Source organism: Stegastes partitus, unplaced genomic scaffold (assembly GCF_000690725.1).
Source record: "Stegastes partitus isolate 25-593 unplaced genomic scaffold, Stegastes_partitus-1.0.2 Scaffold1535, whole genome shotgun sequence".
NCBI classification, from domain to species: domain Eukaryota; kingdom Metazoa; phylum Chordata; class Actinopteri; family Pomacentridae; genus Stegastes; species Stegastes partitus.
In genome coordinates, this window is record NW_007579266.1 from 159449 (window position 1) to 172595 (window position 13147).

The 13147-nt window shown below is 41.1% G+C and overlaps 1 protein-coding gene across 2 annotated transcripts in view; it reads left to right on the forward strand.

The window, feature by feature from the left end:
• akap7 (A-kinase anchoring protein 7) overlaps positions 1 to 9770 on the forward strand; it is a 68586-nt gene extending 58816 nt beyond the window's left edge. Inside the window, exons 10-11 of one of the 2 annotated variants that reach the window (XM_008300405.1) lie at positions 423 to 458; positions 8859 to 9770. In XM_008300405.1, the coding sequence (XP_008298627.1) occupies positions 423 to 458; positions 8859 to 9076 (254 nt within the window). In that variant the 3' untranslated portion in view covers positions 9077 to 9770. The remainder of the gene's footprint in view (positions 1 to 422; positions 459 to 8858) is intronic. The other variant, XM_008300406.1, reaches the window with a different exon arrangement.
• Positions 9771 to 13147: the final 3377 nt, after the last annotated feature.

A 13147-nucleotide genomic window follows, 5' to 3' on the forward strand; every position in this document is an offset into this window, starting at 1 on the left:
TCTGCTTCCGTCGAGCTCGAGGACTTTATGCTGAAAAATGAGCCGACAGTGAAATGTTTCGTTCAGAGGGTTAAATATATTTTTTCCACTCTTGTGTGATAGATTACGCTCCAATTTCTGGCTTTCTGACCCCAAAAAAGCTGCACACCTGCATCCTATTTCTACTCTGCAGACTTTTGCAGCCTCGTGACAGAATTCGCTTCCTCCTCTTTGTGCATCTCTTTTAGCCTCCGTGTGGCCCGGAGCTCCAGACCTAATCTTTAAAATCACTGCTCTCCGCCGCTAAAAGCACCTCCCTTGTGTTTATCAGACAAACGGGCCTTTATGGCCGCGGCGTTTCGTGAGCGTGCAAAGTTCAAGACGACGCCGAGACGTCTGTTTCGTGCTCGTTTAATATTTGATGTTTGTGTTTTGTGTTGCAGATTTGGTTCAGAGTCCACTCCAAGTCAAACGCTCAAGTATGTGTCCTCCTCGTGTCACGTGTTCACAATCAGCTCGTTTAAACAGATTTACAGGATGAAGCTGCAATACTCATCCTGCACGATAATCACATCCACGATGATTAACGCTGTCAATGCTTTCACTTTCTGATTCATTGATTAAAAACAATCACAGCCTCCTCAAAAAATCTAAATATTTTTGCTGATGTTGGTGTAATCCAATCACCCTCAATCTGATGTCTCTGCAGCATGTTTTAAATTACGTTAAATGATTCGAGCAGAGCCGGTTCTGTTCAGGCAGGAAGTGATTAGCGATGCTGTCCATTAATGGTGCCTCGTCTTAACGAGCATCCCCGACTGACTCCCGGAGCAAAGATGAACCCAGGACGGCCTTCCAGCGTTTGATCCTGCACTCTGAAATGCAAGAATACACTTTATATCAGCAAAACAAAGAAATCCACTGACTCTGGTCTGCAGCTCTCCAAGCATTAGAGCAGCGTTGCTTTATGATGTTTGCCTTTCTCATGTTTTGGTGTTTGCTTACGGACATTCCTTCAGTTTATGCCGCTGCAACTTCCTCCAACACACAGCGACTCACATGTAAATAACGTATAAATCAAGCCTGTGCTGTTGCTTTGATTGTGGTTTGGACGAATCTGCAGGAATCCCGCTGTGAAGCCGCAGATTCCTTTGCATTTATTACAGTTGCTTTTAGGGCTTCATACAACCAAAGGAGATCTTTGTTGACTGAAATCACAGCGACTCGTTAACCGATCGATTGGTCGCAGCGAGGAAACATCAGCATGTTGTCTGTAGATGAAACAAACGTTCTCGAGTTCACTTTGTCTGCAGCTTTACTAGCTTCAATGGATTGTAAATCGACATAAAAAGCGAGTAATTGCAGCATATTAGATCATTGTAACCTGATTATTTTCTACTAAAATACAAATATAAACAGAGCACTTGCACATATTCATATGATCTCTGAAAATATACCAACTAGTGATCCAGCACAAGAACTGCTGGACAACTTAGCTGCTGGTTGCGAAGTTTACACTCAAATTTTTGTCCGTTTATTTGAACGAAATGCAGAAACGCCAACTTTGACATGGACTCTGTTAGTTTGGAGTCGACTCCGAGGACGTTTTCTGTAAATACGTTCGATCTATAGACTGTCTATAAACGATGAATGTAGTCTACAACTCGAATGAGTGAAGCCTAAGACCTGCATTCCGTCTGACAGCCAGCAGGGGGCGACTCCTCTGGCAGCAAAAATAAGTCAGCGTGTGGACAAGAAAATGAGCTTCTTTTCACTTGATTTATTACCTTTATAAACATTTTCCCAATGGCATTATGGTCTCAATCGCTAGTTTCACATCTCCTTCATCACAGTAAGGTGTTAATTTAGTGAAATGTGATCCAGTGTCGAGTTAAATAGACGATAACGCAGGTTTTGCATCAGAGCACTGTTGCTTCCAATTTACAAGTGCTCTTTAAATTACCGTAGCTCCGTTACCGTTTGTGCTCGAGAGAAAATTCAAACGGTTTCTGAAAGACAAGAAGATGAGCTATACGGGAAAAGTCGATGGATTACGGTACAGCAACGCACTCACAAGTTACTGCTGTCTGAACGCATGTGGGCTTCACGTCACCGTAACTCCTCAACCATTTAGGCTAGAGATAAAAAAGGGTAAAAGCAGTCATTCATAGCATGATCTCTGACTCTTTTACAGCCAAAATAACAAAAAAGTCCAGGATACTTGGGTGTAGCTTCAATTATATTAGCTGGATTATTCTCCATAATTAATAACACTGTAGGGTCTCGGCCTTAATATAAATTGGAGTCAGGGGAAGTAGTAATTTACATTATTTTTAATTTTTAAGCTTTTGTAATCCCAAATATGCTAATTATGTTGCTAGTCTTAACCCAATATTTTACCTCGTAAAGCCAACAAAATGGAACCAAACCAACGATTTCTTAGACGCTGCGCCGGTTAGTCTGAAGCCGACTCCAAGTCAACGTTCAGTAAACGTTAAATGAGTTCGATGAGCTCCAAGTTGTGAAGACCAGGGGGTGTTCAAGAGTAGTCTGTTTCTGCTGCCACCAAAGGTGATAGATTGATCCTGGAAGGCCGGTCGTGTAGAGCTTTTCTCCACCAGTCCGCCTCAACACTGCAGTTTATTCAAAACAAACTCGGTTACTCGTTTCAAACAGCGACATTCACAAAGAATCCTCAAGTTAGTTTTATAGATGTGCTATTTATCGCTGACCTTCAAACTGTCTTCCACTAGAAAGCAAATAAAGCAAAGTGAGGAATCTGTTTCCAGAGCAATAAAAAAAAAAAACTATATTAGTCCATGTGATGATGGGCTGATTGCTGCCGGACACGTAAACCAGGAGTTGTTGCTGTGAAAAGTCACATGATTGGAACATGACTGTGATCATTAGTGCCAGCAGCAGCGCCGGCTTCCCTTACTCATGAGTTCACACAGTTTACCCAGAAAGGCACGACGACGACGATCAAATCGTGTCTCCGTACGGCTCCTGAGAAAACTCGATAAACCAAGACTCACAGCGACAAAAGCGCCGTGCGACGCTCAGAGCAGTTTAGCCAAAAACAAAACAATGAAAAGTGAGCTGATGTGAGCACGCTGGAGATAAATGAACGAGGACACACGGCAGCAGCTCTGACGGGTCCAGCTTCTGCTTGGCACAAACAAACCAGTCCTCACGGTGCTGGTGTCGACAGAACTCACTGGAGGTTGTGGTTAAAATGGAGTGGAAGTTACACCGGTGGGCTTCTGATAGATACGCCAGCCGTCAGCTTAGTGACTCCAGTGTTTGCTGTTAAGACACATTTCACCAGTTTTAACCTGTTAACGGTGGAAGCAGCAGGTTAAACGCACCTTTATGTGTTGATTATTTGAGGATATTCTGATTTAAAGAGTTCTTTGTTTTAGGTCCCTCCTTTTCTTTAGTGTGTCATAAAGCTGCTTTTTTGTGCCGACGAAAGCTCAAAGTCGACAGAAAGCACCAAATTTTCAGTCCAGGCTTTTCTTCCAACATCATGAGGTAACGTATTTGCAGAACGCCTGAATAGCAGCCCTCATATAAAGAGTGCACAAAAAGATTTTACAAAAAAAAAAAATAAGTAAATGAATCCGTTTGCCATTAACTGCTTCACAGTGAATAAACTCAGCTGTGCAGCGTCGTCAGAAGGTGGCGCTAGAGGCTACGTGGCTGTAGAGAAGCCAGAAACAAAACCAGTTGTTTGATAGCTACTAAAAAAAAAAACATGTCAACAAAGAAGAAGAAGAAACCTAAAAACTCTGTCCATCTGCAACGAAAAAGTCTTTAGGAAGTGTTTCAGATCAGGACAGTTGTTGTTATTCTTTCTTGGTGATGTTCAGTAAGAGTTTATTAACATTAAAATATGAAAACATATTCTAGTAGACGCCAAAAATGAGATTAAAAAAACTGTAAATGTTCGATTCATGTATATGTGAACAACCAATGGTAGCAAAGGTTTAATCCAAAACAACGCTCAGTAATAAACTCACAATGTTGATTTATTTTTAGATATAGAAATAAAGCTTTAAAAAAAGAGATGACATTGAAAATGGCATCAAGAATCTTTATGTGTATTTTAGCATCATTCTGAGCAGCGGAACTCAAATCTGAGAAGCTTTATTATCACATTAAAACGTGCCGATGTGTTTTAGTAGAACCCAGAATAAACCTGTAAACGTGCACATTATGGGCTCTTTGACGTGGAACAGCAGATATGTGAGCGAGGGACTCAGGGACGCAGGATTAGAGGCTGGAAAATATGTCTTTTTATGTCACGGCGTCTTTTGAAAATCGAAGGTTAACCTGTAAAAACAAAACAACATTAAAACACGAAGCGACGCAGTGCTGCTACGGGAAAATTAGGTGTTTTTGAGCATTAAAGCATGTAAATGTGTCTCTGAAATACAAGTATAACCCTGTAAATATCTGTTTTGTGGGGTTTTTTTCTGCTATATTTCATCTATAAGGACAGATAACTGAAGAATTACCTCAAGAAATCAGGATTAGATGTTTTTTTTATCTATAAACAGGAATATTAATGTATACAAACATGAAATGACACCGGGCTGGTACGGTAAAAATCATCAGCGTAGGAATAAATCACCTGCAGTGTTTTCTGCTGAGGGATCGGTTCTGACCCGGACAGACCCCCTCCTGTACCTACAGTCTGTTTCTATAATGAATAATAGAAGGCCACGCTGCTCCCAGATAAACAAACCTATGGGCCCAGTGGGAGTCTGTGGTCCAGTAGATGAGGCCGACCTTGGGAGTGGACGGTCGGAGTGGTTATGGTTCATCTCTGGACGGTTGAGTGATTCTTTATTACTGTCTTTCTGGATGCCTCGCTGATGGCTGTCCTTCTTGCTGACTGCCTGCTCAACTGTCTGTCCACATGAATTATTGACTTTCTGCCCGGCTCTCCTTTTTTTTATTTTTTTCTAAATGCCATTATGTCCGTCTGAGTCTCTTTCTACTTCACTGTCTGTATGTTTTTTTTTTTTTTTTTTTCTAAATGCCATTATGTCCGTCTGAGTCTCTTTCTACTTCACTGTCTGTATGTCTGCCATTTTGTCTGCAACTCGAGCAGAACGAGCAGTGGAGCAAAAACATGGACGTAGACTCCATGTCTGGAGAATGAAGCTACGTAAACCAGCATTCTCTCTAACCGCCAGCAGGGGGCGACTCCTCTCGTTGCACAAAATTGCATAGCAGTCTATGAGAAAATGAGCTACTTCTCACTTGATGTATTAAGTCAGTCAACATTTTCCTAACAAGGTTTCAGTCTCGATTGCTAGTTTCGAGTCTCTTTCAATGCAGAAAGTTGTTTATTTTCTAAATTATGGTCCAATTTAGAGAAAAATGGACGATGAAATGTCACTACCTTGTTGTTGACAATCAGCTATTGTCGCTGTGAAACTCAAGGTTAGCGGTTGAATATTTAAAACTAGCTTCGAGCTGCCCTAAAAAAACACCACATGGATGTAGACCTGCATTTTTTTCTAGCAGCCAGCAGGGGGCGACTCCTCTAGTTGTAAAAAAAAAAATTGTACAGGAGTCTATGAGAGAATGAGCTATTTCTTACCTGATTTATAAAGTCAGTGAACATTTTCCAAAGGAGTTTTCAGTCTCAATTACTAGTTTTAAGTCTCCTTCAATACAGAAAGTTGTTTATTTTATAAATTTTGGTCCCATTTAGAGAAAAATAGATGGTAAAGTAGAGCATGTTTTAGCGCAGTGCTGTGTTTTGTTGCTACTGTTTAATTTACTGAAGTTGTAGTGCTAGAAAACAGCTGATTGATACGATATTAAACGATAAAACTCTATTAAAACCACAGAGCAGAAGTTTGCATTGCTACAGCAGCAAAGGGGACAGCGTAAACATCTGAGAAATATCAGCAGAAAAATAACAAATAAACCAAGAATAGACATAAGTTCAGATTGTCCAAATTCCTCTGGATGAGAGAAAAAAATGATATTGCACATATAGCACCTTTCAAACTGGGCTTTCAAAGTGCTTCACAAAGCAATAAAATACACAAAACATTAGATGAAACAAAATAAATTAAAGCTCAGCAAAAACGCAAACTTAAATAAAATATAGATCAATGGTGGTGCACAGATTCGTTTATGAGTAGAAGTGCTGATAGAGACGTACTAATAGTGGAGCTTTTAAATGTAATTGTAGGACGGCAGTATCTCGTTTCCTTTCTCTGACCGGTGCAATTATGCTAATAGAGGTTTTAAAGGCTATCACGGCTGCCAGTTTGGTTTCTAAACGTTAATCCGTTAACTGAGGATCGCTGTCAGCGTGGCCACGTCCGTCTTTTGTTGGTTTTGTTTCACAGAGGAGCTCAGATGTTCCTGTTTATCATCTCAGTCACATCCAGGCTGCTGCTGGATTCCCTCTGTGGTGATTTATCATCGTCACACTGATAGTTATTTACTGTTTTCATTTTCAAACGTATTTGTAAAAGAAATAGGAATGAAATCTGCCCCGGTGGCGTCTAAACAGACACCCGAAAGCGACGGGAAGCGACAATCAAATCTAGCGCCGAGTTAGAAGTCGCCGAAGCTACGAGCTGGAATCTGTCATTCGCGCCTCGTGCGGCGGAGTCCAACAGCAGCTGGAGGCAAAAGCACAGCGAGCAATCTGCAGTTTAATGATGGGTTTCATTTTTTACATTTATATTGCCGTTCTTGGAAAATTGCCGTCTGTGGTCTCGGGGCGTTGTTGCCGTTTGATTGCACGTCTCGCTAAATTGGCATTTGAAAGAGGCCGACGCCGTGCAGTACGTGTTCTATATCATCATTTAATCTCAATAACAAGATGCTCGTTTGTTCTAGAACGCTGTGTAAACAGATCATTTGGTCCCGAAGCTGAAAAGTCGAATTTTAGTCCAGGTGTATTTAATGAAGCCATGCAGAGCTCCACCTTCAGACTGTGGATGTGTCCAGAGTTCCCCTGAAGTCCGTAGAGGAGGGTCCAGATTTAGCACTTCTTAATGGACTGTTTCCATCATTTCTGAGAACAAGTGCATTCTGGGTAAACCTTCAAGGCTCGTATCAGCATGTAGGATGGATGGTCGGTTGGTTCCAGCCGTGATTCCAAAACTATCTTCTAATGTGTCGAATTTGAGATCGAAGCTCTCAGACAATTAATTTATCCAAACTATTCTATAAAAACACCAGCGTTGTGTTTACATTTCACATCTATAAGACATATTAAAATATTCGTGTATTAGAATAAATCCAAGGAACCAGTGGTTGTTTCCATGACTCCACGTTACAGACGATAACCTGCTGCAGTTCTGCTGTTGAACCTGTTCATTGATGCTCAGAGCTGGTTGTGGTGAATGAAAACCAGATTTAGTGGAAGTAAAACTGATCTGCTTACAGAACTCAAAACCCTGAAAATGTCTGTCTGCTGTTCTGGTGAAGTTCTGAGGCTCAGAAATGATGGAAAAAGTCCATTAAGAAGCATAGAAATGTACCTTATGGGGCCTGTAACTGGAAATATTCACAGTATGAAGGTAAAACTTTGCACGGCGTCAGTAAATAAACTAAAGTTCAAATGTGCTGATTCTGAGGAGGTCACTTTTATTTTCCGAGCAGTGACCCTCTGGAGCATTTCGCTGCTAAACACTTAGATATTTTTCCCTCTTAGGACTTGGTAAAGACCAAAAACATTATTTTTCCATGTTTGCTGGATTTGTAAACAGGCGGCTGTTTGCTTACATTTTTTTTCCACGTTAATGGTTCTAAATGATCAATGTTCTGTTTACGGCTTCTTAAACTGACCCAGAGTTTCCCCTTCGACAGCCAGCAAAGTCTTCATCAGGATAAACAGCTGGACAGTGAAGGAGAGGCGCTGCTTTTCTGTGTTTTGGTTCTGAATTGGCCCAGAACTGGACTCCCACATGATATATGGAAACCCTTTGCTGCGTCGTATTAATAAAGAGTCGCGTACTTGTTGGTAATGATTTTAGTAGCAGAATTACATTCAATAGAATTAGTTGTTCAGGCATTTAATATTTAGGATCTGCCAATACCGATGCTGTTTTCCAAGAATTAAAAAAAAAAGAAAACTGTATAATATATCAGCTGCAGTACCTGGTTGCGCCACCAGGTGGAGTCTTTGCTGTTTCATATTGCAGTGAAGGGGCACCATGACAACCGTGTATATGAGGCCTAATGACATCCAGCTTATTGTGCTGGATTTGTGTTACAAATAGATATGTTATTGATTGATATTCTCAAGTTGTTGTCGATACTGATCGTTAAAAATTTAAAATGTATCATCCCCCTGCTCATAATGGATATGAGATGTTCTTCTGATTGAATATAATATTGTTGCAATCAAGTTTTCTTCTGCCCCGATACGATCTAAGACATCGAATATTCAGTATGTGCTGATACCTGGTTTTCTGAGATATTCGATATAATAGATTTGTTGTAGTACCTGGTTGTGCCACCAGGTGGAGTCTGTACTGTTTAATACTGTAGCGACCAGACGAGGCAGGAAGGTCCGTGTTGGCTACCGGAGAGTGTTTCAGGAGTTTGTAAAGCGACGAAATCACAAAGACTTCTGTGAGGCTTAATGACAACCAGCTACCGCATGACATGCTAGAAAAAGTGTGCTTGATTTGTGTTATAAATTAATCAATTATCGATTGATTTTCTAGCATATAGTGAAGTAATATTTTATGTCGTGATCGTGGGTGTCAACAGAGGATCAGTCGTAGGATCCTGCTGAGACCAATAAGTAAAGAATTGTTTCTATCAGCCTCCAAGTTCTCACCGACCTGAAACGTTGTTGATGTTTGTTTTTGTTGTGCTTGTTCGTCCAGGTGGGCGTCGCCGGTCTGAGCCCGATGAGGCGGAGCTCCTGAGGGTCAGCAGGCGATTGGTCGAGGACGCCGTCAACCGCGCCTTGCAACAGTACAAACAGGAAACACTTCAAAATGGGGGCGGTCCTAACGCGGCGGCGCCCGGAAACACCGAGGACGCCGCCGCCGCCGCCAAGACGGACACTACAGCTAACTCCACCGCCGACAACAGGAAGTGACATCAGCGGATTGCGGCGCAGAGACTGAGAAACCAGCAGCCCAGAAAGCGCTCTCCTGGAGGACCGGGAGACGAGTCCGTAGAACCTGGGCACTAAAACCAGCCAACACCGTCAGCTCCCGGCGCTGACCCGACAACCACAACAGCTAGCCGGCCATGCTAGCCACCTGCCCACCTGAGCTAGCCTGTCACAGCGCTAGCTGAATAGTAAATGTAGCTGGAGATCGGCGCTGGGCGACGCCGGGCCACTGACTCTGCTGTCGTCTGAAAACACCTCCGGTCCAGAGACACTCGTGTCGGCTTCACTGTGACCTGAAACTCAGATCTCCTCTGTTTGTTTACCGCCACCTGCTGTCGAGGTGGACTCACGTTCTCCTTAATTTACCCTAAAAACTGCTTCAGGTGATGAAAACATTTGACTTTTTTTTTGTTTTTCAGTGCTTTGTGGAGGATGAACGTTCTGATGGTCTGATGGTGGTTCTGTTGATCTGCTTCTTTAACCCTCTGAACGCCAAGCAGCAGGTTCTTTATTTTCATTTTTTGCTCTAATCTAAAGTCCTGCACCTTTATGGAACCACGAAGAAGAAGAGAAACGCCATGACGCTGTTTAACAGAAAGTAGAGAAAAAGGAAGGTTTTTCAGTTATGTAGTTTACAAAACCTGAGAATAAAGTGTCTCTGGGGTTTTTAGAAGGACGACGTGGAGCCTCCACAGACTGTAGATGTTTAACTTTGTTTTCACATTTAAACTGTCTGAATATTTGTCACATGACTGGTGGTCAGAGCTGAGTGATTCCTGATTGGCCGGTTGTGCCACAGAGTTCAGAATTTTTCATTTTTTACAGAATCTACTCAGAGCGAAGGTTTTATTTTTGGCGAATTTTTGGACGCCGCGATAAACAGGATGAGTTCAAAGCCTGAGAGTTGAACCTCCGATTAATCTTTTTTTCTAGTTAATGAATGAAGTGTGCGGTTCAGAGGGTTAAACTTCCAGCGTTTTATTTTCTGTTGTTTAAGGTTTCGCCGATCTGCTCCTCTGATGCGCTTTAAAGGAAAGTTCTGGTTTATTTCAACCTGCTGCGTCGACGCCGATTCGCTCAGTTGGTCAAACTCACAGACGATTCACTCCTTTTGCAATTAATTCTTTAAAATGTTCAGTCTGACTTCAAGGAAACAGAAATTAGCCGCCTGTGACGGGCACGGTTCTCTCTTTTATTGAGCTGAACGTTGGAGCTGATGTTGGAGGTGAATCATCTTCTCCAGAACGTCTATCAGAGCGTCAGTAGTTCTAGTTTACGGCTGGATTCCTCTCATGTGGAGGTTTGTCCAGTCAGCAGGTTCCACAAGTTTCAAGTCATTTTTGTTGCATTTCGAGTCATTCTGGGAAGATTTGAGTTTAGTTTAGAAACATTTTGAGTCCTTTGGAAACTCTGGGAGAACTTCTCGGTCTCCATCACCACGTTTCTCTTTGCAGCAACAGTTTATGAAATTTTTTTGTCATTTTGGATCAATTTGAAGTCGTTACGGCAAAATTACTGCCGTGTTTCTGCCGCCACCGATGGAAGCAGATTAACGGTTCAGATCCAAACAAACAAAAGTTTATTTTTAACTTTAAAATAGTTTAAATGTGCGTTTTGAAGCATCGGATTAGAAAACGCAGAAAACTGTAGAAATTTCTAATTTTCTGACGGTTGTTTTTGAGTTTCCCTAAATAATTAACGAGCTTCAAGGAAACTAAAACAAACGTTTAACTCATATGACTAATTATAATAATATTAATATATTTACAACTTTCTGGATTAAAATGATTCCTGAAGACTTTTTTTTTAAATATTTTTTCTCATCGATGAGCAAAATTTAGTTTGTTTTTTCATCGTTAAGGTTTTGTTTTAGCGTTTTCATTTTCTTCTGCTCTGTCTATTACATCCATGTCGCCTCCTGGTGGCGACAGTTTATTCCATTAGCAGGAAAAACACATTTGCATTTTCTTTATTCCTTTAAATTGCTTTAAACTCACTTGACAGTTTTATAGAAACGATATTTTTCTGCTTTCACGTGGAAACAAAGCGGCGTGCTTGGATTAAAACACGTCGTTCCATTTGGCTAATTTCTGTTTCTAACTTCCGTCAGACTGAAAATTTATATAATTCACGTAAAAGAGCTGCAGGAAGCTCGTTATAATTAAACCACTGACTCCTTAAAATCCAGCAGGTTGAAATAATGATAATAAAGTCGCATTAAAGCTGAGAAGCGAGTTCGTCCTGCAGGAGCAGCACCGAGACAATCAGCACTGATTAATGATCTCCACTAGCGACACTAACGAGCTGTCCGGCGGCTTCCACGCCACAAAACATCTGATATTTGGCTTCAGCACACTACGAGTTAGCTAAGAAACCGTCGGCTTGTCTCCTGAAAACCGGCTGCTTTTTAAGCGACAAGCTGTTTTGTTTTTTTTTTTTATCCTGACTTTACACGAGCATTTAATTCATGTGAGTTTGATCTTAATGTTTCTGAAGGTTCTGCTGATTTGTATGAATTTATTATTTATGTGTTTGTTATTTTGTGCGGCGGCGGTTCGAGCTTCGCTGCCGTCTGCTGGAAACCCTCCGACTCCCAACTTGAGCGTCTTCCATCCGTTCTTTTGTTCTTTTGGTTTTGAAATCAGCTGCAGCCCATCAGAGAAGCTCTGGATGTGAAGTGAAGGTGATGATGAAGGTGATCTGTTCCTATTTATTTGCTTTACTCGCTGCTCCGGCAGATTAGATTCCCTGTTTGATTTAAAAAGCGAGAGTCAAAGTTTGCATCTTGAAGGTCTGAAAAAGCACAAAACTTTAACTTGTTCCTGTTTGTCCTGGTCGAGCAGGTGAACGCTGTAGAACACATGCTGTGGAATCCAATCACCTCCGTTCAAAGTGGCCTTCAGTCACTCGTGTTCCTCCGTCAGCGCTTCGGGGTCGTTTCTTCTTTTCTTCGCTGTGAGATTTTGCCAAAGTCTGTTAAATGTCATCGTGTGGCTAAAGGCTAACGCCGCCCGCCGCGACGCAGAACCCACCTGGTCGGTGTGGTTCCTGTGAAGTCCACCTCCAGCGCCGGGTGGGTTCTGTCTCAAGGCGGACTCTGAACGTGTCCGTTTCGCTCTCTTATCGTCACCGGATCCTTAATCTCCTCGAAGCCCCTTTAATACGCCAGGCGGCCCGTCGTGCGTCTGAACGTGTGCGTTTGTGCGTCTGGTTTCCCCCCGAGGCTCCTTTGTGTTGGTCTTCGTCCAGGTGTGTGCGTCCGACTGCGGGCGCCTCGTTTGTACCGTGTCGTGTGTCTCGTTCTGCCATATTTGAACAATAAAACAGGATATGAGATTCAGAACCAGATATCCGTCTGCTCATTTCACGAAGCTGCACGCTGGGTTTGTGTTTGTGCTGCAGAGCTCCACTAATGACACAGTTTATATATATATACACACACACAGTAAATGTTCACCAGCAGGTTGTTTAACATCAACAGGAGACAAAACACAGCGAGACATCGTGTCAGAGATGTTGGTCATGAATTTTATTTTTTATTTTATGTTAGTTTTTTACATTTTTACTAAAAATGCCATGTAAAAAAAAGAGATTTTTTAAATATTAAAAAAATAAATAGAATAAAATTAATAAATAAAAATAGATGAACAAATAGAATATAAGGAATTTACAAGTCAACTGTAGAATAACATTAAAAATCTATAACAGTGAAAATAAAAGATTTACATTCACAGATTTATTTTCAAAATATGTCTTTATTATTATTTAATAGATAAAATACTTAAATAAAATAGAAAAAGGGGGGATTTTTACTTTTTGTGTTGCACATTTCTTTTTATATTTTAAATACAAAACCATAAAAATAAAATTAAGTGTTTCTATGAATTTACATGACAAATGTAAAACAAATAGAAAAACCTGTGACTTTATTTTTTTATTATTTATTTGAAGAAAACGAACCTTTTGGGGGCATTTTGGCATAAAAAGGTGATTAATGTACTTTCACAATTTCATTTAATTTTACAAACATGTTTATTTTTTATTTATTGTCTG